The sequence below is a fragment of the Brassica rapa genome, chromosome A06 (genome assembly GCF_000309985.2).
Source record: "Brassica rapa cultivar Chiifu-401-42 chromosome A06, CAAS_Brap_v3.01, whole genome shotgun sequence".
Lineage (NCBI taxonomy): Eukaryota > Viridiplantae > Streptophyta > Magnoliopsida > Brassicales > Brassicaceae > Brassica > Brassica rapa.
In genome coordinates, this window is record NC_024800.2 from 6,103,098 (window position 1) to 6,124,510 (window position 21,413).

General features: G+C 40.1%; 8 protein-coding genes across 13 annotated transcripts; 5 read left to right on the forward strand and 3 right to left on the reverse strand.

Moving 5' to 3' along the window:
• Positions 1 to 376: 376 nt before the first annotated feature.
• On the forward strand, positions 377 to 4,120 carry LOC103872312 (protein SAWADEE HOMEODOMAIN HOMOLOG 1). The gene is made up of 9 exons (XM_009150658.3): positions 377 to 2,301; positions 2,390 to 2,475; positions 2,596 to 2,641; positions 2,733 to 2,889; positions 2,981 to 3,041; positions 3,292 to 3,343; positions 3,410 to 3,553; positions 3,647 to 3,766; positions 3,850 to 4,120. Exons 1-9 carry the CDS (start codon positions 2,248 to 2,250, stop codon positions 3,898 to 3,900), a joined length of 771 nt encoding a protein of 256 aa, XP_009148906.1. The 5' UTR covers positions 377 to 2,247; the 3' UTR covers positions 3,901 to 4,120.
• A 69-nt stretch (positions 4,121 to 4,189) lies between these two features.
• On the reverse strand, positions 4,190 to 5,987 carry LOC103872313 (cytochrome c-type biogenesis CcmH-like mitochondrial protein). 2 transcript variants are annotated; one of them, XM_009150659.3, is made up of 4 exons: positions 5,229 to 5,987; positions 4,937 to 5,084; positions 4,722 to 4,853; positions 4,190 to 4,635 (listed from the first exon to the last, which is right to left on the reverse strand). In XM_009150659.3, exons 2-4 carry the CDS (start codon positions 5,078 to 5,080, stop codon positions 4,429 to 4,431), a joined length of 483 nt encoding a protein of 160 aa, XP_009148907.1. In that variant the 5' UTR covers positions 5,081 to 5,084; positions 5,229 to 5,987; the 3' UTR covers positions 4,190 to 4,428. The 2 variants fall into 2 exon arrangements, with proteins under 2 accessions (XP_009148907.1, XP_033129075.1); XM_033273184.1 differs by having other exon boundaries at positions 4,937 to 5,987.
• A 251-nt stretch (positions 5,988 to 6,238) lies between these two features.
• On the reverse strand, positions 6,239 to 7,070 carry LOC103872314. 2 transcript variants are annotated; one of them, XM_033273186.1, is made up of 2 exons: positions 6,358 to 7,070; positions 6,239 to 6,327 (listed from the first exon to the last, which is right to left on the reverse strand). In XM_033273186.1, the coding sequence occupies exon 1, from the start codon at positions 6,918 to 6,920 to the stop codon at positions 6,444 to 6,446; it is 477 nt and encodes a 158-aa protein (XP_033129077.1). In that variant the 5' UTR covers positions 6,921 to 7,070; the 3' UTR covers positions 6,239 to 6,327; positions 6,358 to 6,443. The 2 variants fall into 2 exon arrangements, with proteins under 2 accessions (XP_033129077.1, XP_033129076.1); XM_033273185.1 differs by having other exon boundaries at positions 6,239 to 6,333; positions 6,364 to 7,069.
• A 154-nt stretch (positions 7,071 to 7,224) lies between these two features.
• Positions 7,225 to 12,392, forward strand: LOC103872315. Of its 3 annotated transcripts, none has more exons than XM_033273179.1 (15): positions 7,230 to 7,634; positions 7,712 to 8,096; positions 8,163 to 8,340; positions 8,426 to 8,565; positions 8,641 to 9,682; positions 9,778 to 9,878; positions 9,961 to 10,105; positions 10,550 to 10,618; positions 10,695 to 10,740; positions 10,847 to 11,100; positions 11,242 to 11,321; positions 11,416 to 11,551; positions 11,698 to 11,824; positions 11,923 to 12,005; positions 12,091 to 12,392. In XM_033273179.1, the coding sequence occupies exons 1-15, from the start codon at positions 7,526 to 7,528 to the stop codon at positions 12,226 to 12,228; spliced, it is 3,033 nt and encodes a 1,010-aa protein (XP_033129070.1). In that variant the 5' UTR covers positions 7,230 to 7,525; the 3' UTR covers positions 12,229 to 12,392. The 3 variants fall into 3 exon arrangements, with proteins under 3 accessions (XP_033129071.1, XP_033129070.1, XP_009148909.2); XM_009150661.3 differs by having other exon boundaries at positions 7,233 to 7,634; positions 10,820 to 11,100; XM_033273180.1 differs by lacking the exons at positions 11,923 to 12,005; positions 12,091 to 12,392 and having other exon boundaries at positions 7,225 to 7,634; positions 10,820 to 11,100; positions 11,416 to 11,616.
• A 201-nt stretch (positions 12,393 to 12,593) lies between these two features.
• Positions 12,594 to 13,449, forward strand: LOC103872316. The gene has a single exon (XM_009150663.3). It carries the CDS (start codon positions 12,649 to 12,651, stop codon positions 13,279 to 13,281), a length of 633 nt encoding a protein of 210 aa, XP_009148911.1. The 5' UTR covers positions 12,594 to 12,648; the 3' UTR covers positions 13,282 to 13,449.
• A 33-nt stretch (positions 13,450 to 13,482) lies between these two features.
• LOC103872317 (translation machinery-associated protein 7) lies at positions 13,483 to 14,721 on the reverse strand. The gene is made up of 4 exons (XM_009150664.3): positions 14,563 to 14,721; positions 14,383 to 14,438; positions 14,140 to 14,181; positions 13,483 to 13,749 (listed from the first exon to the last, which is right to left on the reverse strand). Exons 1-4 carry the CDS (start codon positions 14,576 to 14,578, stop codon positions 13,669 to 13,671), a joined length of 195 nt encoding a protein of 64 aa, XP_009148912.1. The 5' UTR covers positions 14,579 to 14,721; the 3' UTR covers positions 13,483 to 13,668.
• A 219-nt stretch (positions 14,722 to 14,940) lies between these two features.
• Positions 14,941 to 16,539, forward strand: LOC103872318 (U4/U6 small nuclear ribonucleoprotein Prp31 homolog). Its single transcript, XM_033273181.1, has one exon. The coding sequence runs from the start codon at positions 14,999 to 15,001 to the stop codon at positions 16,451 to 16,453; it is 1,455 nt and encodes a 484-aa protein (XP_033129072.1). The 5' UTR covers positions 14,941 to 14,998; the 3' UTR covers positions 16,454 to 16,539.
• Positions 16,540 to 16,966: 427 nt separating this feature from the next.
• Positions 16,967 to 21,318, forward strand: LOC103872319 (protein MLN51 homolog). Of its 2 annotated transcripts, none has more exons than XM_009150665.3 (11): positions 16,967 to 17,084; positions 17,188 to 17,635; positions 17,914 to 18,016; positions 18,122 to 18,327; positions 18,413 to 19,053; positions 19,287 to 19,389; positions 19,725 to 19,844; positions 20,071 to 20,126; positions 20,433 to 20,493; positions 20,725 to 20,867; positions 21,099 to 21,318. In XM_009150665.3, the coding sequence occupies exons 2-10, from the start codon at positions 17,214 to 17,216 to the stop codon at positions 20,750 to 20,752; spliced, it is 1,740 nt and encodes a 579-aa protein (XP_009148913.1). In that variant the 5' UTR covers positions 16,967 to 17,084; positions 17,188 to 17,213; the 3' UTR covers positions 20,753 to 20,867; positions 21,099 to 21,318. The 2 variants fall into 2 exon arrangements, with proteins under 2 accessions (XP_009148913.1, XP_009148914.1); XM_009150666.3 differs by having other exon boundaries at positions 18,125 to 18,327.
• Positions 21,319 to 21,413: the final 95 nt, after the last annotated feature.

The following is a 21,413-nucleotide window of genomic DNA, read 5'->3' on the forward strand; positions in this document are numbered from 1 at the left end:
TTAATCAATCATACACACTTAAAATATCTGATATGATACGTCTGTGATGACTCCGGTGCCAAATGATGTAGTTGGTGGTCAAGCCTGGTTGCTAATTTTTTTTGGCTTTATTTGTTTTTGTCTTTGCCTCACCTTCTCTTGTAAACTATTATAGAAAGGTGGCTTTACTTTTAAAGATTCATGAATTATATAAACGCACTAGAAACATGATTGATAGTGGGAATGATAAGACGAGAGTGAAGGAACTAATTACAATGCAGAACCGTAACAGAACTGTACCACGAGAATGACAGCTATGAACTGTTTTGTACCTCGGTCAGATCGCCGCTCAAGCTCTTTGCCATCTTTGTCAACTACATTTAAAATATTTTAGAGCACGTTTATTTAACCAACGAACTATTATGTTTTATTTCTATAAGAAAGATTTTTCTTTTTATATTGTTCACCTTTCTAGAAGGACGATTATGTGTTATTTTTCCAAAAATGTTGATACGATACATAAATAAACGAATCTTGCATGGGAGAAATCACGGGCCTCCCATTATTGTCGGGGAGATAAATGAAGAGGCCGAAGTGAGGATTAGCTGTTATTAAATAAAGTATGATATTTGATTAATCGTATTAACGGCACACGTTCAGTTTCCTTGGAAACTAATTGTCTAATACAACTAGAAACTCTTCTCTGTCAACTACTTTTCCCATCTATCAAGTCTTTATAATTTGAGATACTTTTTTCAATTTTGTTTTGGCCAAAAACCTTTTTTCAATCTGAGAGACTTTTGATATTATGGAATTTAGAAATGCCAGTAAAAAAAAACTAGAAAGACACGTTATGTTCAACTATAGATTTTAGAAAAGTCAGCAAAAAAATCTCTAGAAAGAACCGTTAATGTTCAACTGTATAGACTTGAGTTCCTTTATTTTGAGAAATAATTATAGCCTCTGTAGGTAGTGCTTTTTTTGTATAAATATAAATGGTCGACAAACTATTTTTTCATGAGAATTATCATATACCACTAAATATCTATGAAACTATGACCCCGTGCTATTGAACTGAAATAAAAGTTCGAATCTTAAGATAGTATTCTAACTATCCATAGAATAACTGATTTGAGTTTTCTGGTTTTGAATGTTTGTAGTATAGTTGTGCTACTGTTATGTAAGTATTATGGTTCAACATGTGAAATAGTTGAGGCGTCATCTGTTATTATTATTTTTTAATCTGTTAATTTTTATTTCTTTGTGCAGAATATATTGCTGTGTTGACCTGAATTTTCATGATGTTCAAAACAAGTTACATTTGTTTTAGCCATTGTCGTGAAGGAAACGCAGAAACATCATTCGTGGATGAAAATATGATATTTGATTAAATCGTAGTATTTGATTACTCGTTTTAAAAGAGGAAGATTCCTCAAGGAAGAGTTTCCACACCATTTGTCTCCCATGTTGAAAGACAATTATATCTGCTTTTGTGGAATTTCATCCGAAACCTTTATTGCTATTGGCTTAGATACTAACATTAGTGATTTTAATTAAAAAACTAATCATCTAATGTCCGAAAGATTAAAGGTTAAATATGAACTTACGAGGATGTATTTAAATAATCCGAGGACAAAATGTAGACAAATCATCTGCTATTTAAATATAATTTCATAAATGTGACCAAGACCTGCAGTCCAGATTTAGATGAAGGCTAGAAGCAATTTATTAAATATTTTAACTAAATTTTTTTTTTTACAAATTTAGGGGTTTTTAATTTTTTTTCAGAAATTTACATCTAAGTTTTTTTCAAAATTTTTATAAGTGTAAGACTAATGTTTCATTTAGATTTTTCCCATGACTGGTCCTAAATGTTATGTTATTTTAATTTTAGTTTTAAAACATATTATTATTATTTTTAAAATATTCTAAAGAACCATTTTACAGAGATTTTGGTGGATTTCGTAGTTAAAGATATAAAATCTAAATTTGAAAATTCTAGATAAAATTCTTGTGTGTTTTATATAATTCAATAAAAATCATTTAAAACTCCTGTAAGATGAAATAATTCCAAACTCTACCCAAATACGATACTATAATAACATACCTGGTCGGGTCTAATATAGAAAGGAGAAAGCCCATATAGAAGATTAGTATTCATTTGTGGCCCATCTCATCTCATCTCATCTCTCTTATAGTCAAAATATCAATTAACACACTGATTCTAAACACTACTAACAGAGTAGCACATCAACTTGTTCTTCGATAATGGATGCTCCCGAAGATTCCTCCCACTATTTCACCGATTTCACATTGGCCGAGGTATATTTGTTTTCTTTCCGTCTTCATAGATTTTAGAGATTTCATGCGATGTAGTGAACCTTAGTATTGCTCTTCTTAATCTGCGAAGATTGTAGACATGGAGACTCTGTTCAAGGAGCTCGGTGATCAGTCTCTCCTCAAAGACTTTTGTCAAACTGTTGCCTCCTCTTTTAGGTATTTTTATTTTGAGATCATGCAACTCCTCTTTTATTATGTAATTAGATTTTATTTGTATATATGTTGTCTTAACTGTTTATGTCTGTTCCATGATTTAATTTTGGTCGGAATCAAAAGTTGCTCAGTGAACCGGAAGGGAAAATCATCAATAACATGGAAACAAGTGCGTTTCTTTATTATATCCTTCTTACAACGCAATGTTGCTCAGGGAGAAGTAACCTTTGTTTCGTTTGAGATGATGTTTTTTTTTTCAGGTACAGGGTTGGTTTCAGGGGAGTTTAGAGAAGCAGAACCAACCAAAATTCAAGACTGCGCCATCTTCCCCTTTGCTGATTGTTGACTTATCAAATCCCGGTGGTGTCAGAGATGCTGGAAGTCCTGAAACTGTTACCTATGGTCAAAGAGTGAAAGGCTAGTTTCCTTTTCTTGTGTGCATTCTTTTTCATTAAACGCCTATCCTTCTTCCTTAGTCTCTTAAACATTTTTATTTTTGGGTACACAGGTAAGGCCTCTGATGTATCTGATCTCGCTTTTGAGGCTAAATCTGCAAGGGATGACGCGTGGTAAGCGCTTTTACTTGTATTGAATATCACATACATACGTTTGGGCGCAATTCTTTAGCACAAGACTTTTGTTAAAACTGGCCAAAGTAAAAAAACATGGAATGTATTATATTACCTGTTAACAAGCAATGCCGCTACCGAAGCATATGATCAGTCTGAACGTTTGGCTAAGCACTTTTGTCACACGCCTAATGTCAAGCATGTAATATACTTTTGTGTTTATATATATGTGATCAATCTGGTCTTTCAGGTATGACGTGGCATCGTTCATGACTTATAGATATCTTCGCACTGGTGAACTGGTAAGGGGCTCGTCTCTTTTGCTGAATGGCTGATTTGTTTGCAACTGAGAGTAATGTCTGCAACAGGAAGTGCGTGTCCGGTTTTCTGGGTTCGACAACCAACACGATGAGTGGGTGAACGTGCAAACGTCAGTGCGTGAGCGGTCTATTCCTGTAGAACCATCAGAGTGTGGGAGAGTGAAGGTTGGAGATCTGCTTCTGTGTTTTCAGGTAAACTTAACTTTTAATCTAATTGAATGGAAGCTTTAGCAACAAAAGGAATTAAAAATAATAATGGAGACATGGGGTGTGGTTAATGAGCAGGATAGGGAGGATGAAGCACTGTACTGTGATGCTCATGTTGTGAATATCAAGAGAGGGGTTCATGATCACAGGAGTTGTAACTGCGTGTTTGTTGTTCGCTACGAGTTTGACGGTACAGAGGTAAACAGCCTTGATCTCAACCTTTATGTTTGGGAGGTGTTGGAAGTATAATTCACCAAGTTGAGTTTTGACTGTATGGACAGGAAACGCTGGGACTTGAAAGTATTTGCCGTCGTCCTGATTCTGAAGAGTGAGTTTGTTTGGTCATGAAGTAATCTTTAGAATCAGATTCATGATACTCGGTAAACTAGATTGTATATATTGAACCAAGGGTTGCCCAAGGTGCCAAGCAACTAAGTGTTAGTTTCTTTGGTGTGAATAATGTGGAATTAAGACCTATAAAGTGCAAAAGGGCTTTAGACAATGTAACCAAACCTAAATGCTTAAGCAGTAAAGTCCGTTTCTTATATGAGATCACAGGGGCTCAGTTTCTAAAACCTCACTTCAAGTTTTCTCTTGCCACTTACAATTTTCAGTAGAATGGAGAGAGCCAAGGTTTGTTTTATTCGTAACCTCTGAAGAAAGAGATACAAATACAGGGAATATTTTGCGATCTGCGTACATACAAAAACTTAGAAATTGAGACTACAAGATGAACTTTAGTTCAATATCTAAGTCTATCATTCTTGTGGGCAATTGTGTGGTACTCATTCCTTCCACATAGTGTTTTATTTGGCTAAGACGATAATATCTGACTCAAGCACAACAGAGCTAAGGAGGAACTAACGGAGATTCAGCCATCTCCTCAGCCGGGAAGCCACTCCCTGAGGAGGAGGGGGAGGCGGAATAAGAAGATCGAGAATGGTGACTCTCTCTTTTGGAGTCAATGAAACACCTCTAATAAGATCCAACGCCATGATGTGCACATTAGTCCTTTGCCTGTGCTTACTGTAAACCAACCCTGCAGCAGTACCTCCAGCTATCAGAACCTGTCATAACAAAAAACACCAAAACTCCATAAAACTAAACGTCTCTGTAAGGAGTCTTTAAGTGTTAATTGACCGCTGAAACTGACCGGAGTTAGCCACAATGCAGCTGTCTGCATATCAAATTTGGGAGCATAAAGAACAGTCTCTCCAAACTCATCCTCCAGCTTACTGTAGATCTCTTTGTCGGTTTTTCCAGCTCCAATCTCATCGCGTATCAGCTGCAAAACTCTGGTGTATTAGAAGGGGCAGACATCAAAACTAATATCTCTTTGGAAAGTTTTGAAGAGAAACACACACTCACCTGTCTAAGGAGAATAGCAACATCTGCCTGTGAGTCTTCAATGGACTGACTCCCACACTCAGTGCAGCGAACGTTGTGGCTGATGTTTCTGGCTCGAGCGTCCAGCATCTGAGCCTTCTTCAGATCCTCGTCTCTTTTCTCCATTGCCCTGAAAATTTTCATGGTATCCAATATAGTAAGTTTTCACACACGCATTTCGTCGAACATGTTGTGGACACAACATATCAAAATCACATAATGTTAGGAACTAAAAGTGAATGATGAAGGAAGCGAGAGAGATTTGAAAACCCGCCTTAGTCAGCCCTCAGCTCAGATGATCAACCTGGAGCTGAAAAATGAAACCTTTCGAATCTCCGAGCAACAAGGAAGATGCCTGTTGATCGAGGAGGCGTGTGAAGGAGCGTTGAAACTTCAAACTGCAACGTGTGTTGTAAAGACGACCTTTGCGTGTGTGAGTTATGGCCCGAGAGCATATAAACAAGGGTAGGGCCCTTCCATCCATATTAAAATTGGGCCCTATAGTTGCATTAATTAGAAGACAACAAACATGGAGCAATGAACCTAAACATCAACTGAGTCAAGAAAGAACATATGCAAAACAACAATTCAAGCAAATACGCATCCTACGATAGGAGAAAGTGAGACTGAACACAAACGCACCACACTGATAACTCGTTTCTCTAGACAGAAAATGTTCCTGTGTTGGTGTGTTAAAGTGTTACTCTTCTTCTTCATCACTCATCTTGTGTACTTGGGGTGTGGAGCCATGGGTGGATGGAGGCTAGAGAAGCTTTAACTCACTCAGGTGTACCCTAACACTAGCAAAATGTTACCATCTCTCTCTTTGAACATACTGACGCCAGAGACCCAATGGTGCTGATATTTTCTTTCTAAATCTTTTAGCGATGTAAGTAGTCGTCTGGTCATTACTTGTGAAGACCGCACATTCATTCAGGCATATCATAACTTCCATCTTTGCTTTTAGGCGAAGACTGAGCAAACTCAACAACAGAGGGAAGGCAATTAATCTATTTCTATACACAGAATTTCCCAACAACACATGTCTAATATGTTTCTAAATGCCTTTGACAGACCGAGAGCTAATAAGAGTTTCTTCTCCACAAGACATGTTTGAAACAGGCACAAGCACAAGCACACAAACTATAATACTATATAATTCAACATGGGACTTGATCCTCCAAGAACAGATAGAGAAGAGACATACATGCCTGCTATGATCAGCAGTCAGCGCCGTTATCTCCCTGCATTCCTGCTATCACTATCCATTAGTTTGAGACAAAATAGCAAAACGAATCAATAGTTCATGGGATAGAAGCAGGAAAAGTAGGTAAAAAGAGATCGTATTTCATCCAAGTTTAACATGGGATACAAAAGCTTTTGCCACCATTGCCAATGGTGATAAAGCTCAGACTTTTAGAGGCAAAGCTGCTAAAGTCTAATACTTTATTTATATACACAACTCGTGGAACACCGTGAAGACTACTCTTCAGACAAATCCTTCAACCAAAATGGGCTTCCTCTCCTCTTCCTCGTCTTCTTCACTCTGATCCTTCTCCCCACTGCTCTCAATACCTTCAACGTCTAGATCTCTCAAACCATCACCGCAGCTCTTCCCTTCTCCTCCTTCCCCCGCCACCACCACCGCATCTTCCAACTTCTCATTGCCCTTTCCGACTAGACACGGCCCAGCATCCCCTCCATTATCCCCGCCTACGACGATCCTATCAGAACCTCCGAGAACGGGCTTCGTCTCCGTTCCCGGACGCGGATCGGCTACGCAACCGCCTTCTTCCTCGTCGCACTCGAAAAGCGACGCCGCGCGCGATTTCACGGCGTCTGCGGCTTTGCGAAACGCTTCATGAATAGAATCAGGCGGCAGAGCACAATCTTCGAGGCCGGCGTCTGCCAACGCCGGAGGAAGGATCTTGTCAAGCAAGCCGACTCTCTCTTTCGCAGCCTCCATAGATTCAGAATCAGAGCTCTCCTCTGTTAATCATGAACCCTAATTTCGATATTTTTAATAATATCAAGGGAAAGGCGGTGACAAGGGCATTTACGTCATTATACTTAATTGTTGGATCGAGTTAACGAAATAGCCAAGGGCATTTACGTCATTATTAGTTGTTGGATCAAGTTTAACGAAAGAGCCAAGGCTATTTACGTCATTATCATTGGTTGGATCAAGTTTAACGAAATAGCCAGGGGTATTTACGTCATTATGTGGTTGGATCAAGTTTAACGAAAGAGCCAAGGGTCTCGCGGACGAACCAGGGTTCGACGCTTCGCGAGATCACATGGAGTTGGTTGCCAAGTGTAAAAGATTAATGAAACTGCAAACCACGAAGAGAGAGGAGGAGATAATTAATTAATAAAAGATCTTTTAACAACTTCCCGGGAACGCTCGCCGGAGAGGAAGCCTCCGTAATCAACAAGCGTCACCGGGAGAGAGAATCCATTTCCGCCGATTCTATCGATTCCCTCAGGCTTCGATCCCAAATCAGCTCGTATTCCTTCGAATGAGACTTTAGTTTCCGCCCTAGGGGAATAGGGGGGGGGTTTGATTCAGCTATGAGCACACAGAAGCAGGCGGCGACAGTTCGGGACCTGGTAGAGGAAGCCAAGAAGCGGATCGTAATCCTCGTGGTATGCGTCGTCGGACTCTCCTACCTCCTCTCCCGTAAGTTTCATACTTTCTCACTTGCTGACGTGTCTCCCTCTAATTAATTTGAATATTCACGTTTGTTTTTTACACAGTGACAAGCTCATCTGTTTTGGTGAACCTCCCTGCTGCTGCGTGTTTAATCATCCTCCTTCGCTACTTCTCACTCGATGTCGAAATGAAAAGAAAGTCTGCAGCTTACAATAATAGCAAACCTTCTTTATCTCTGAACAAACCTCCTGAACTCCTTAAAGCCGCTCCACGCTCTGACTGGAGAAGCAAAGTGAACTCTCAGGTCGTTGAGGATGCTATAGATAGCTTCACTCGTCACCTCATTTCTGAATGGGTGCTTGATCTCTGGTACTCTCGGATAACAGCGGATAAGCAAGGTCCTGAGGAACTGGTTTTTGTTATTAACGGTGTTCTCGGTGAGCTTTCACGGCGGTTTAGAAACGTAAATCTCATTGATCTGTTGACGAGGTATGTTTTACTGGTTATGATTGCCTCTCCAAGGAACGAAAGAACTAAACTTTATGATTGGTTCAGGGATCTGATTGATATTATATGTCGTCGTGTGGAGATTTTCCGTGAATGTCAAGGAAAGATTGAGAGGAAACAAAGGAGAAGTCTCAGTTTTGAAGACCGTGACTCAGAACTAAGACGTGTGATGGCCGCTGATGATAAATTGCACCCTGCATTGTTCTCTCCTGAATCCGAGCATAAGGTTTAATGTAGTTTTAGTTGCAACGACCTGTTATGTTAAAGTTTTTTTTGTTGTTTGTTGTTATATTCTGGTCTCTATTTTTCAGGTTCTTCAGCATATAGTGGAAAGACTCATAACGCTAACGTTTAGGCCAGAAGATCTACACTGTGCTTTTTTCCATTATACCGTGAGGGAGCTTCTTGCTTGCTGTGTGATGCGACCAGTCCTAAATTTAGTCAATCCTCGGTAAGCTATTACCTCTTTAGACCACGTTTTGTTCCTGTTAATTTCACCTTCAGTGGTCCTCAAATTATTTTCCAGGTTTATAAATGAGAGGATTGAAGCTGCTGTGATATCAAGGATAAAGACTACTGACGGTTCTAGTGCTGCCAAAGAGACTTCTCAATCTGAAGATCTCTCGGAAGTTTCTCATGATCCTTTTGCTAGATATCTGGACCCCTCTGTCACAGGTGTTGAGCTTGTGCAATTGAAAAATGAACAGCAGAAAGGGAAAAAGGCTACAGATAAACAGCATGTAACAGATTTGGCCAAAGATCCATTGCTTTCAATGGACACTCGGTCTTCCCGATCTTGGAACTCCTTACCCTTACCTTCCAAAGTGGTTGATGATATTAAAGATCTTCAAGAACATCGAGAAGGAGAGGGATGGGGTGATGTATTAGACAAGATGTCACAAAGGAAAACTGAGACCCTTTCTCCCGAGCATCTTGAAAGCGTGTGGGCAAAGGGAAGAAATTATGAAAAGAAGGAAGGTGAGAATGTTGTTGAGCGGGTGCCGCCCAGATGGTCTAGCAAGGAATCGTGCAACGATGCTGATGATGCACGGCCTAAAAACTTGAGTGAAGGCACTGCAAACGCAAGAGGAACCAGTCAGCATAATGTAGTAAATAGAGAAAGTTACTTATCAGATTATTCCTCTGCTGAAGAGGACGAGGGCCAAACAAAGAGTAGTCATTCTTATACATCTGAGGATGAGGAAACGGTAACAGGTCTAAACAGTCCTGGGACTCGAGTCTGGGATGGTCGAACGAACAGAAATCCTGTTGTCTCACGGATACACCATCCACTTGAAAATTCTGGTCGTCGTTTCGGTAAACACAGTAAAGGGGATGAATATTACGAGCAAGCACCCAGACATCAATCTAGCCGGAAGAGATCCAGACGTTCTGGACACATTGGCAATGATGATAGCGATGATTCTGAAAATGATTCTTTGGCTAGATCATGCAGTGGAACATCTGCAACCTCGTCTGCATCATACATTTCAGTGGCGGGAAGTGACCTTCCCAATGCCCTTAAAAGTTCTTTGTTGGTTGATTCCTTTGACAAATTGAGATGTGAGGTGAGTAAAATATCTATTTGTCATCCAAACACCGATAAAGCTGTAGACAATGACGAATCATATGATGGATGGATAAATTTAGGTTCTTCTCGCAGGTTTTGGGTGCCAATATTGTGAAGAGTAGTTCTAAGATGTTTGCTGTGTATTCAGTCGCTGTCACAGATGAAAGTAATCATAGCTGGTCTATCAAAAGAAGGTGATATAATATTACTGTTACGGATCTGATGATAGCGCATTGTTTTTTTTTTTAAATAATATTTACTTATGTGAATTTTCAGATTTCGACATTTTGAGGAGCTTCACCGGCGGCTTAAAGTGTTTCCCGAGTACAATCTTCATTTACCGCCAAAGCATTTCCTATCAACAGGAGTGGACATACCTGTTATCCAAGAGCGATGCCTACTCCTTGATGACTATCTCAAGGTCAAACGGCTTGTCACTTGTTTTTAGTCTCTGTTGATGCTTTATTCATGGTGCTTTTGTCTAAGGTTGTGTTTTGTTTTCTACTGAATTTTTATTTTGATGAGTATATCGACTGTGAATTGGCTTTTGTGTTTTCATGTTTTGGTAGTTACTTCTGGATTTTTGAAAAGCTATTGCTCAAGTTTACGTGCATAAAACATCACCGTGGGCTAGGACTCTGTAAATTAGTCTGAAGTAGAGTATGGCATGCTTTGATGTACTGAAGTTATGTGCTTATGTATATTGTAGTGCTGATATTTCTAATGCGTGAAGCTTTGTACATAGTTTTGTTTCGCATGCTGCCTATTCTTTCACGTTAACCAACATGTAATTGAAAAGATTTGCGTTGAAGTGATTTCCCAGTTTTTCCTAATCTACGAATTACCGTTTCTCTACTATGCTCAGAAGCTACTGCAGCTACCCAGAATTTCAGGATCAATTGAAGTTCGGGACTTCCTCAGTGTGGATTCCCAGGTAAATTCTCTTCTGTTGACTCAAAGATCACTAGTGCTAACAGATTTTGAATGTGTACAATGTTGCTGCTGTGCAGACTTATGCGTTCTCAAGCTCCTTCTCGATCATTGAGACGCTGACGGGTGGGTAATTCACAACACAATGGGATTTTGATATCTACTAGTTTTCTGTTATTTATTGTCACTAGCAAAATCGTTTCAGTTAAACATGTCCGTAAGACCTCTGCAGTATCTACAAATTTGGCTAACGTGACGCCGGGTCCTCTTCTTTCGAGAGAAAATCTGAGTTCAGAGAATGGGAAATCGGGTCAACATATTAAGAATAACGTTATGGTGGATGATCTGAAGTCAAAAGTGAAAGCTCCTGGAAATGATCATACCAAGACGTCTGATTCAGATGTGAGAAATAACAAAGAGAACGGCGGGCTAAAAAAGGGTATTCAACATGCTGATGCAGTGGCCTTTACCGGCCTGCCCACAGAGGTATATGTTAACATCTACGCGTAGCATAAGCCATTAGAGTTTTGTTTCTGATGATTCTGTCTTTTGCATTGTGGGAAACCATGAGGCCAGTGCTTGTATTTGTATCTTGCTGTGCTTGTTGTAACACTGTATTTCTTGCAGTGGGTTCCTCCAAAGCTAACATTACCCCTTCTAGACTTGGTAGATGTTGTCTTTCAACTCCAGGAGGGTGGGTGGATCAGGTACATCAATTTATAACCAAGGGCCATACTATTTTTTTCTTTTTAAGTTAACAAAATTAAGTGATTTTGATCATCTATCTTTGCACATTACAAGGAGGAAAGCTTTTTGGGTTGCCAAACAGATACTTCAACTGGGGATGGGCGATGCATTAGACGATTGGGTACTAGAGAAAATCCGTATTTTGCGGCGGGGAACTGTAGTTGCTTCTGGAATTCAACGGGTTGAACAGGTGAGAGAACCTCTTCCTATTGAACCGTGAGGTATCATCGGAAGTCACAGTGAGCAATGGAAAAAGTATTGCCTAACAGTGACACCTCTATGATATTTCAACCCATGTTAAGATTTGAAAACTAATACTTGGTTATTACCTCTCAGATACTATGGCCGGATGGGATATTCATCACAAAACATCCAAAAAGGCAGCAACAATCCAGCAGTTCTGACGAGGAACAGCAACAAGAAGCAGAGAGACGGGCCAAGTTCGTTCGTGAATTGATGATCGGTAAATGATCTTCCTGTCACCTAATGCTTTTTTGCATCAGTGATATCTAAGCTTTGTTGGATTAACACATAAAATGTTTGAATCAACCCTGAACACAGAAAAAGCTCCAGCGACTATTGTGAGCCTTGTGGGTCAAAAGGAGTATGAACAATGTGCGGAAGATCTCTACTTTTTCCTTCAGGTAAAAACATTCCAGTATTGTCTTTAGGTTGTGAGACTTGAGCTCAAGAATTGGGTTTGATTTTGTTTAACTATTGTTGTTTCAGTCATCAGTATGTCTAAAACTGTTGGCATATGACCTTGTGGAGCTGTTGCTAACCTCGGCGTTTCCGGAAATGGAGCAGTCTTTCAAACAGTTGCAAGAAGAAAAACATCTCTTTGGTCAATACACACCACCAACCTGATCCTTAGATTGTGCGTTGCAACTCCTCCCAATCTTAAGTTGAGTATTGCTAAATATGTTTATACAGTGAAGAGATCACGAAAGCATTTCAATGAATGAATCATATATACCATCAAAGCATTTCAAGAAAACGTAGTAGTAGTTTCAAAGCCAATTGGCACAACACTTTCTTCTCTCAAAACATGGGCTTACCCATTAAGGGCTTGGTTCTAATTATTTAAGCCTGTGCAGCTGACATGTATGATGATTGATGAGCAGTGGTGGCAACAACGATAAGTTGGGGACCATTGTGAACACTGCTTATCAATGTGATGACGATTTCTTACCTATAAAAGTGTCCTTGACACTCATCCACATGACACCTTCTTTAAGTCTGACTTTGACATATCATATCAGCTCCCTTCTTCTAACATGCCACTGAATGAATGTTAGGTTTCGTCTTGAGTTGCATAAATATGGTTATCGTCTCAATAAAGGAACAGCAGGAGAGACAAAAATAGCTACAATGATGAAACCCTCAGCGAAATCAATTCAGAGAGTTGGTCGTTTCTTAAGGAAGAGCCTTGGGAGCATCAAGTCCACTGTCTGCTTTGGTAAACACCACAACTTCCCTAACAACAACACTCCACTCTTGAGCCCCTTCTCATGCAGTCTTAGCCACCCATGTCCACAAGATTCCCAAACTGAAGAAACATACAGCGTTCTATCCTGTGAGAGCAAGGTTGTTGCAGATACCAGAGATGAGAGACTCATCAACAAAAGCCAACATAAGAAGAAACCGAAAGAAAAGGTTGCAAGGCCATTCGAGGAGGCGAGGAGAAGAGGTGACATGCTGGCGCAGAAGATGAAAGATCTCAACATGGTTGATCTCAGAGACGTGGAGCATGCATTGGATGTAAAAGAAGCGCTTCGATGCTATTCAAACATTAGGAGCCCTGTCTATCTAGACATTGTTGACAACTTTTTCACAGACATGTACTACGAGTTCTCTGATCCACGCACCTCTTCGAGCATCAACGGTTCAAGAAGGAAAGCAGGATCTTTCAGACTCTAAAACCCCTCTTGATCAGCTTCGCTCTCGTTTAGAGCATGCACTACTTAAGAAAGGTTGTTTATCCTATTACGCAGTACATATATTTCACTCGTTACTTCTTTGGTAAAATCACATGTCACCCTCGGTTACTACCTCTGTAGTACCTTATAGTCTTAAGTTATCTCATCTTATAGAGTCTTCATTGATGACAAGCAAACAGCATTTGATATTAGGATAGTAACCATTTTCAATTTCATGAAGAAGTGGTGAGAGCAAACATATATGTATGGGAGAAGCAAAGTCACTCTCTTAGGAACATGATTGAAGTTACACAGCACACGATTATTTTGTTTTTTCAAGTAGATAAATATGCACTGTCAAAGACAGGCTACATGGATAAGAACGGAATCATTTCTTGCCGCTCTTCTTAAGTCCAGAGCCTCCAAAGGATCCCTTCTGCGATGCCTTGGCTCTTAGTTCTTTAAGTGCCTGTTTTAATTTTAGAAGAAAAAAAAAACAATTGGTCAGGCTCTCAATAATGAGGCAAACATTTACGTTTTAACAATAGTACCCTAATCAATATCATTTCCATAATTAAAAAAAAGAGAGGTAATGGATTATCTAAACTAACAAACAGTTAGTGATATGACCCCATCTTGTTGAAAGCCACTAGGTACATAGTGTCATTGTTCAGATTGACAACGTGACCATACTGAACAAAGTGGCACTGCATATAATCTCTCTAAAGTAGTGGCTTCTTAGTGTAGACTACAATCTTCGGTTGAAAAGAGGAGCAAAAAAAATAAACCTAACTATATGCAAACCAAAAAAAAACGACTAATATGAACAACAAGCAAGAGTATCAAAGTGAGAACTCACCTTTTCCTCGTCTTTCTTCTTCTGAAGGTTGGCCATATCGTGCTGCAGTAATCACGAATCAACATTCAAGAAGTCAGAGAGTGTAAAAATAATGTCTAAAAAACACTTTATACTTGCAAGAGAGATGCTTATGTATCATTGTGTGACTTTTAACTTTAAGAATTCAAGTTAGTTTTACACAAATCAAAACAAGATCCAGAAAGCGTTTCAATCACATTAAAAAGGTGTGAAAAGAGGGTTCACCTCGTCGTATTCCTTCTTATCAGCTTTTGGCTGCTTCAAAGGTTTAGCCTTTCCTCCTGTTTTTCAAAGAAAAATTATTAGCAGATCGCAAAGTATGCTCTTTTATTCCTTCTTCTCGCAAACGAATCAACACAACATAAAAGAAGAACCTTAAATCATGAAATCTAAAATTGATTTTACCTTGCTTGGACGACATGACTAGTTTCTGGAGCTAGGGTTTGATGCTGCTTGTCTGAGAATTTGCGGAAGAAAGTAAAGTTTCAGACGACGGACTTGTGTCTTAGATAGAATCTCTAACCACTTGCTGTTATATATATTGTGTTCGTAGTAACAACGCAACCCATTTAATGGGCTCAGAGAGAATATAAAGCCCATTAAACATTTGGGCCACCTCACCGACTAAACGTTTATTTATCAAAGACCTAACCAATGACTTGTCGGTCAAGCAAAAAGGAAACACAAAAGAAAAAGGAAATCACAAAGACGGCTATAAAAGAAGAACCTGATCAACACCCACACACACAATTCATTAACGAACAAGAAGAGCTATAGAAGAGGAGATTCTTTTAGAAGCGTGCGTTTGGTAAGCCCTTTGATATCTCTTTACTATTAAGATATGGCAGAACTTGAAGATTCTTTCCTCGCAGAGATCGACGAGTTATCCGACTATGAAGAATCAGGATTCGAAGACAACGTCCCAAACTATGGAGAAGATATCTCCATGGACATGTCAGACTTGGAAACCCTAAAGTCTGACGATGACCTCGACACCGTCTCTAAGCTACTGAGAACTCAAAGATACGCTGACGTAATGAACAAGGTGGAAGACGCTCTCGGCAAGGATTCGTGTGGAGCTTTGTCAGAAGACGATCCTCTATACAAACTAATCGTGGACTGCAACAAGCTCACAGTAGATATCGAGAACGAGATCGTCACCGTCCACGGCTTTATCCGTTCCAAATACAGACCTAGGTTTCCAGAGCTGGAGTCGCTTGTGCATCACGCAATCGAGTACGCTAGCGTCGTGAAACAGATCGGGGACGAGAAGGACTTAACCCTAGTTACTCTCAAAGGTCTCTCGGCAAAAAGTACTCCCTTATCTGTTTTACTCTTTGCTTCGACCACTAAAGGGAAGCCTCTCCCAGAAGGTGTCTTGCAAAAGACGTTAGAGGCGTGTGATCGAGCTTTTGAGCTTGACTCCGCGCTGAAGAAGATTCTTGCCTTCGTTGAAACCAAGATGGGATGTATAGCACCGAATCTCTCAGCCGTTGTGGGGAGTAAAGTTGCAGCTAAGCTCATGGCTACGGCTGGAGGCTTGTCAGGGCTTGCTAAGATGCCTTCTTGTAACGTTCAAGTTCTTGGTCAGAAGAGGAAGAATCTTGATGGATTCTCTGCTGTAACCACACAGTCTCGTGTGGGTTACCTGGAGCAGACTGAGATTTTTCAAAACACTCCTCCTGGATTTAAGAAGCAAGCTATCAAACTCTTGGCTGGGAAGTCTACTCTGGCAGCTAGGGTTGACGCTTGTAGGGGAGACCCGTTGGGGACTAATGGTAAAGCTCTGAGGGAAGAGATTCAGAAGAAGATTGACAAGTTGCAAGAGCCTGGTGTTGCAAGGCAGCCTAAGCCACTTCCTGTTCCAGATATGACTGCTAAGAAGAAGAGAGGTGGTCGGCGGCTAAGGAAAATGAAGGAAAGGTACGCGGTGACGGAGATGAGGAAGCTTTCCAACAGGGTGGCGTTTGGTGTAGCGTCTGAAGAGAGCTCGCTTGGGGATGGGTTAGGTGTAGGGTATGGGATGCTTGGTCAGGGTGGGAGCAAGAGGCTGAGAGTTTCCAGCGTTCCGAGTAAGCTGAAACTTGGTGCTAAGCTGGAGAAGAAGCTTAAAGAAAGACAGTATACGAGTGGTGTTACTACTGCAACCACTTCTGGTTTCATGACATCAAGACTTGCTTTCACACCTGTGCAGGGAATAGAGCTGTGCAATCCTGGAGCTGTGAAATTAGGTAGTGGGACTCAGAGCACTTACTTCTCTGAGTCAGGAACCTTCTCCCAGATCAAGAAGATATAAAAACCTTTTATTATTCTGGTTTGTTTGCTTGCTTTATTGTTTGAGATGATTGAAACTTAAATGGAATGTGTTAAGGATGATTGATACTTGTTTTTATAAAAAAATCCTTAGGAAAACATGAAGTTTCAGCTTGTGTCTATTAAACAATAACTACAGAGTACTCTGATGATTATTTAATTTTCTTACTAGCTCAATATATACCAAATAGCTTTGTAAATAGGTGGTTACTTCATGTCTGAATGTGGCTTCAGAGTCAATGAGATCTTTTAAGACGTGAGGGACCATCCCGTGGGGATGTAAGATTAATACCAATGCTCCTTCAACACATTCTCAGATTGTGAGAGGGATTCAAGAGTTACCTTACGAGATATCAAAGTGACTGCTCATAAGATTCAGCTTCTGAAGCCTTGATGCAATTTGAGAAAAGGATCTTAATTAACAAGACAATCCTGAAACGACGTCGTATTATAATTTATTGTTTTTTTAATGTGAGAAATTAACAAAAAATAGAATTTATATTTTAATTTGGATAAGACTTCGCTTCCAGTGTTAAATCTATTTATATAAAAAAGTCAAAGTCTCTTCCACTCCATTCGATAAATCGCAGAAGAAACGAAACGCCTCTCTGCAGGTAAACTAGGGTTTAGGTTTTCTTCATCCCTTCGATTTCTTCAATTACTCGACGAGGTTTCTTCATCTAGGGTTTCGATTCACGATTCCTCTCTCCTTTTCAGGTTTCTAGAGAGAGAGAGAGAGAGTTATGGCGCAAGCTGATGCGGGTGAACCGGAGTACGAGAGTGATCCCGAGGAGCTGAAGCGCTCCTTGGCGGCGAGGAGGAGAGAAGCTAGTGATGACGAAGAGGACGATGACGGTGGTGAAGGGGTTAAGAATCGTAGAGCTGAGGTCGATTCAGATTCCGAGCAATCTGATGAACAGGTTGGTGATGTGAAGTATGATAATGACGAAAACAAGAGTGAAGATGGAGAGGAGAGCTACGAGGAGGAGGAGGAGGAAGGCGATGAGTATTTGGATGATGACAAGAGGAGTAAGCCACCGGAAGATGCGGCGGGTCATGTAGATGGAGAGGAAGAGAAGGAGAAGCAATCGGCTGCGGTTCCTACAGGTGGAGCTTTTTATATGCACGATGACAGGTTCCAGGAACTCTCTGCTGGGCGAAGCAGGTACACTCTTTTTTCACGATCTTCTCAATTGCAATTGTTCTTATTAGAGAGACAATAGACTGAAAGGTGGAGTTTTTACCCTCTTAAAGCAACGCTTTATCATGCAAATTCATGAAGTATGAAGCTTTTGGGGTTTGCTATGTTAGATCTGGCCTAGTTCATGCCATTGGGAACAGATAAAAATAAATTTGAATATTCATTAGCTCTTTTTGTCAACCTTTTGTCTGTTGATTCACGGTGATGTCAGAATGATATAATTTTGTTTTTGGCTTTCATAGGCGAGGGCGGGGTGGAAGGAGATCCTGGGGATCTGGAGATGAAAGAAAATGGGGACATGACAAGTATGAAGAGATGAATACTACTCAGGAACAACATTATGATGTATAACTTCTCTCTCTGTTTTTTTGAAATTTTTTAGCTCTCTCTCTCTCTTTGCAAAAAGTGTATATTAAGTGTATAATTGACTGGTTGTCTGTGTAAATTCAGCAGAAGGCTTCAAGAGGCCGACACAGAGGTCGCGGTCGAGGTAGGGGACAAGGGCGTGGATACACTAGAGGGAGAAGCTCTAGTGCATCATCCAGCAATGGGCAGCAAATTTTTGTTCCTAAAGCTGCCACACGAGAGGGAGAGCCCAGGAAAGATGAGACTCCCCTTAGCAAAGGCAATCAAGCACATTCCATGCAGAAAAAACAGTGAGTTCTTACTTTTTGTTTTCTATAGCCGAGTAAATATTTTTTTCTCTAATACGATGTACTTGTGTGTGTACTGGATCTGTAGGTTAAGAAATTCTCGAGGTTCACAACATTGGCATGAGAAAGGGACACATCACGATTCACAGCGTTCACCATCTGCACCTGCTAAAACTGGGAATGAATATTCCCATACCAAAAAGAATGTAGTTGCTTCAAGTCTTAGTTCTGCTTCTCCTCCTTTTTATCCTTCAGTGTCCTCGAGTAATTTGGCACATGGTATACAAGTTGGAATGGAAAAACTCCACACGAATGAAAATGCCACTTCCTCTGGGAAGAAGTACAGGAATACAAAATCCGTTTTTCTTCCTGTTAATACTGCCCGGAATGTTCAGTCCACGAGTCAAGGTAGAGGTGCTCCTGCTGCTGGGAACGTGTTTTACCCCCAATCTCATAGTCGAGGTGACAACATGCAACTCAATGGAGATTCAAAAGGCACTGGCCAAAGCTATACTAGATCCTCTACCCAAAACACTAGCTCATCAAAAAATCGTTATCCTCCTGGTGAAATAGAATCTGCGTCGGAAACAGGTGCGTCATTTGGTAAGGGTAAAGGGACTCTCCAACCTAGTGGAAGCGGCTCTTTGATGTATAGTGGATCTCATGTGATGGGGCGTGCAGAAAGTCTGCCGTCTGGTGACAATTCTAATTTCCCAGCTTTTCTGCCTGGTAAGTTTTTTTTGGAAGACACTTTTCTCTCTGCGATGGACTATTTGAAAAGAATTTCTTAAGAATGAAACAGAGAATATTTTGAAATTGAAAGTTGCTGATGCTGAACCACTTGGCTTGATTGTCTTGTCCATGAAAAGTATTTGTCAGATTCTTGTATCTGCGTACTTCGATTTTTCCGGGGTCTGGCTGGTTTTTAAATTATTGTCTATCATGATTAATTGCAAATGCAGTTATGCAATTCGGTGGTCAACATGGTGGGGTTCCAACTTTTGGAATGGCTTTTCCAGGATATTACCAGCCTGAAAATGGTGTTGGAAACCCGGAGATGACTTGGTATGCTTATTCCTTCTTCTTCTAGTTGAACTTTTTGGATGCTAGTTTTCAGAAGTTCTTGGTTGTTAGTATTTCAAACAATTAGATGTTGTGCACAATGTTAGTTGAATTGCCAGTGATTTTCGTGGTTTGTATAAAGTCCCATTTGATCACCATTGTTCTAGTCTGCATGCTGGAAAAAACTGAACCTACAAAGACGTAATTTTATTTGTATGCTTGCTTTGATTTTGAATACTATGCTGTTCGTATGCCCTGTGTGCTCCATCTATATGTATTTAGTTCCTGATTTGTTCTTTCTCCTGCTTGCTGTTGAGATTTTTGTGTCTGATTGGCAGGATGCCAGTTTTGACTGGTCCAGGAGCTTTAGGAGCTTCATACAGTCCGCCATATGCTGCTATTGATGGTTCTTACCAAGCACACAAGCCAGGGTTACCTTCCTCTGCAGGATCCTCCAGGTTTAAAGAGTAATCTGCATTGTTGTTACTTGTTTTAGATATCTTTAGTGCAAAAACCATGTGGATTGTGTAGAGATTTAAATAACATAAAATCAAGTGATGTTTCTAAATTTTAATTGTTTCTCTTATATAAACCTATCGCATATGCTTGGCACATGTTATATCCCATATTTATATTTCAAAGCACGCATTTTTGGCTTACGGAATTGAATTACTAATTTTGCAGCAAAGAGAATAGCACGAATAACCTTACCGATCTGGAGAATCCCATGGAGAGTCCTGGTTAGTCATCTTGCTATACTGGGTTATAAGGGGATGAATTTGCATTTATTGGCTTTTTATTTGGAAGTAACAAAGACATTGGACTTTTTCTTGCGTAAAGGAAATAATTGAATAATGAGAGCTTATGTGATAGATAAAGTAGTACAGAAAAATATATGTGATGAATATTATTTCAACAGGTACTGTCTTCAAAAGTAGTTGTCTGTTAGTCACGAAATAGCCAATTAAGGAGATATTCATCGGCTAATATGAAGATTGATTGTTGGGATGAGTCTGTTTAAGTTAAGCTATTTTCCTTCTATGCAGAGGTTACAGAGAGTGGGTTTTCAAAACGGCAGAACAACAACCCAAGCAAGCAACCTCGTAGGTGAGTTTTTGAAGTTAGACCTACTCTTTGAAATCCATCACCAATTAATATTGAACCATTTATTATGGCCCACTATGCATTATGTCTACAGATTAGACTCGCTCTAAGTGGCTCACTGCACTAAAATACATATGGTCGAATATTTTTGTAGGATTCATGTAGAATATGTTATGAATTTGATCTGATCAAAAACAAGAGCAGTTACTTGAGTTGTCGTTGGTGTTTATGCAGGTACTCGGAGATGAGCTTTAGCAAGTGATTACATTTGTGTAATACTAAGAAGATGTGTTAGGGACTCCTTTGCGCAGGGCCCTCGCGCTTCTCCAAGCTTCTTTACTTCTCACTTTGGCCGCAGTTGTTCCTGCATTTCTTAGGTAACTGATTCAAAGCTATATTTTAATTACGGGGGATTGAAATAGACTAGCGGGGAACGAATGCTGTGGTTGCTGCAATTTTATAATGGAGTGTTAGAATAAAAGACAATACTACTAAGACTGCCGCTAGCAAATAGAAATGAAGTGATATGGGTATGTTATGCATGTGTTATTTCGTAACTTCGATCATCTGCTTGTTTAGTAATCACTACTATTTGACGCTATTTTCAGGGAAGTCGTTGTCTCAAGCCTTGGCCAGCCTGTTTGGTGTTTCTTCTTTCTATTTATTTCCTATGTAATCATTTCTGTTTCTTATATAAGGTTGATGACTTTCTTCTGGTTTGGTGATGTGTTTACTTTTCCGTAGAACAACAGACTATGTTACGAACGAGAAATGGTTAATGGTTGAGACGTGTGTGAATGAATGCCAGCTACATTTTAGCAAGCGTTATTGCAATTTTCTCTTTTCTCCATTGCGGTAAAACTGGGTCGCGTTACTGAAACGTTGGGACTGTTATCTTTTATCGCCTGTGTTGGTTACCCAAG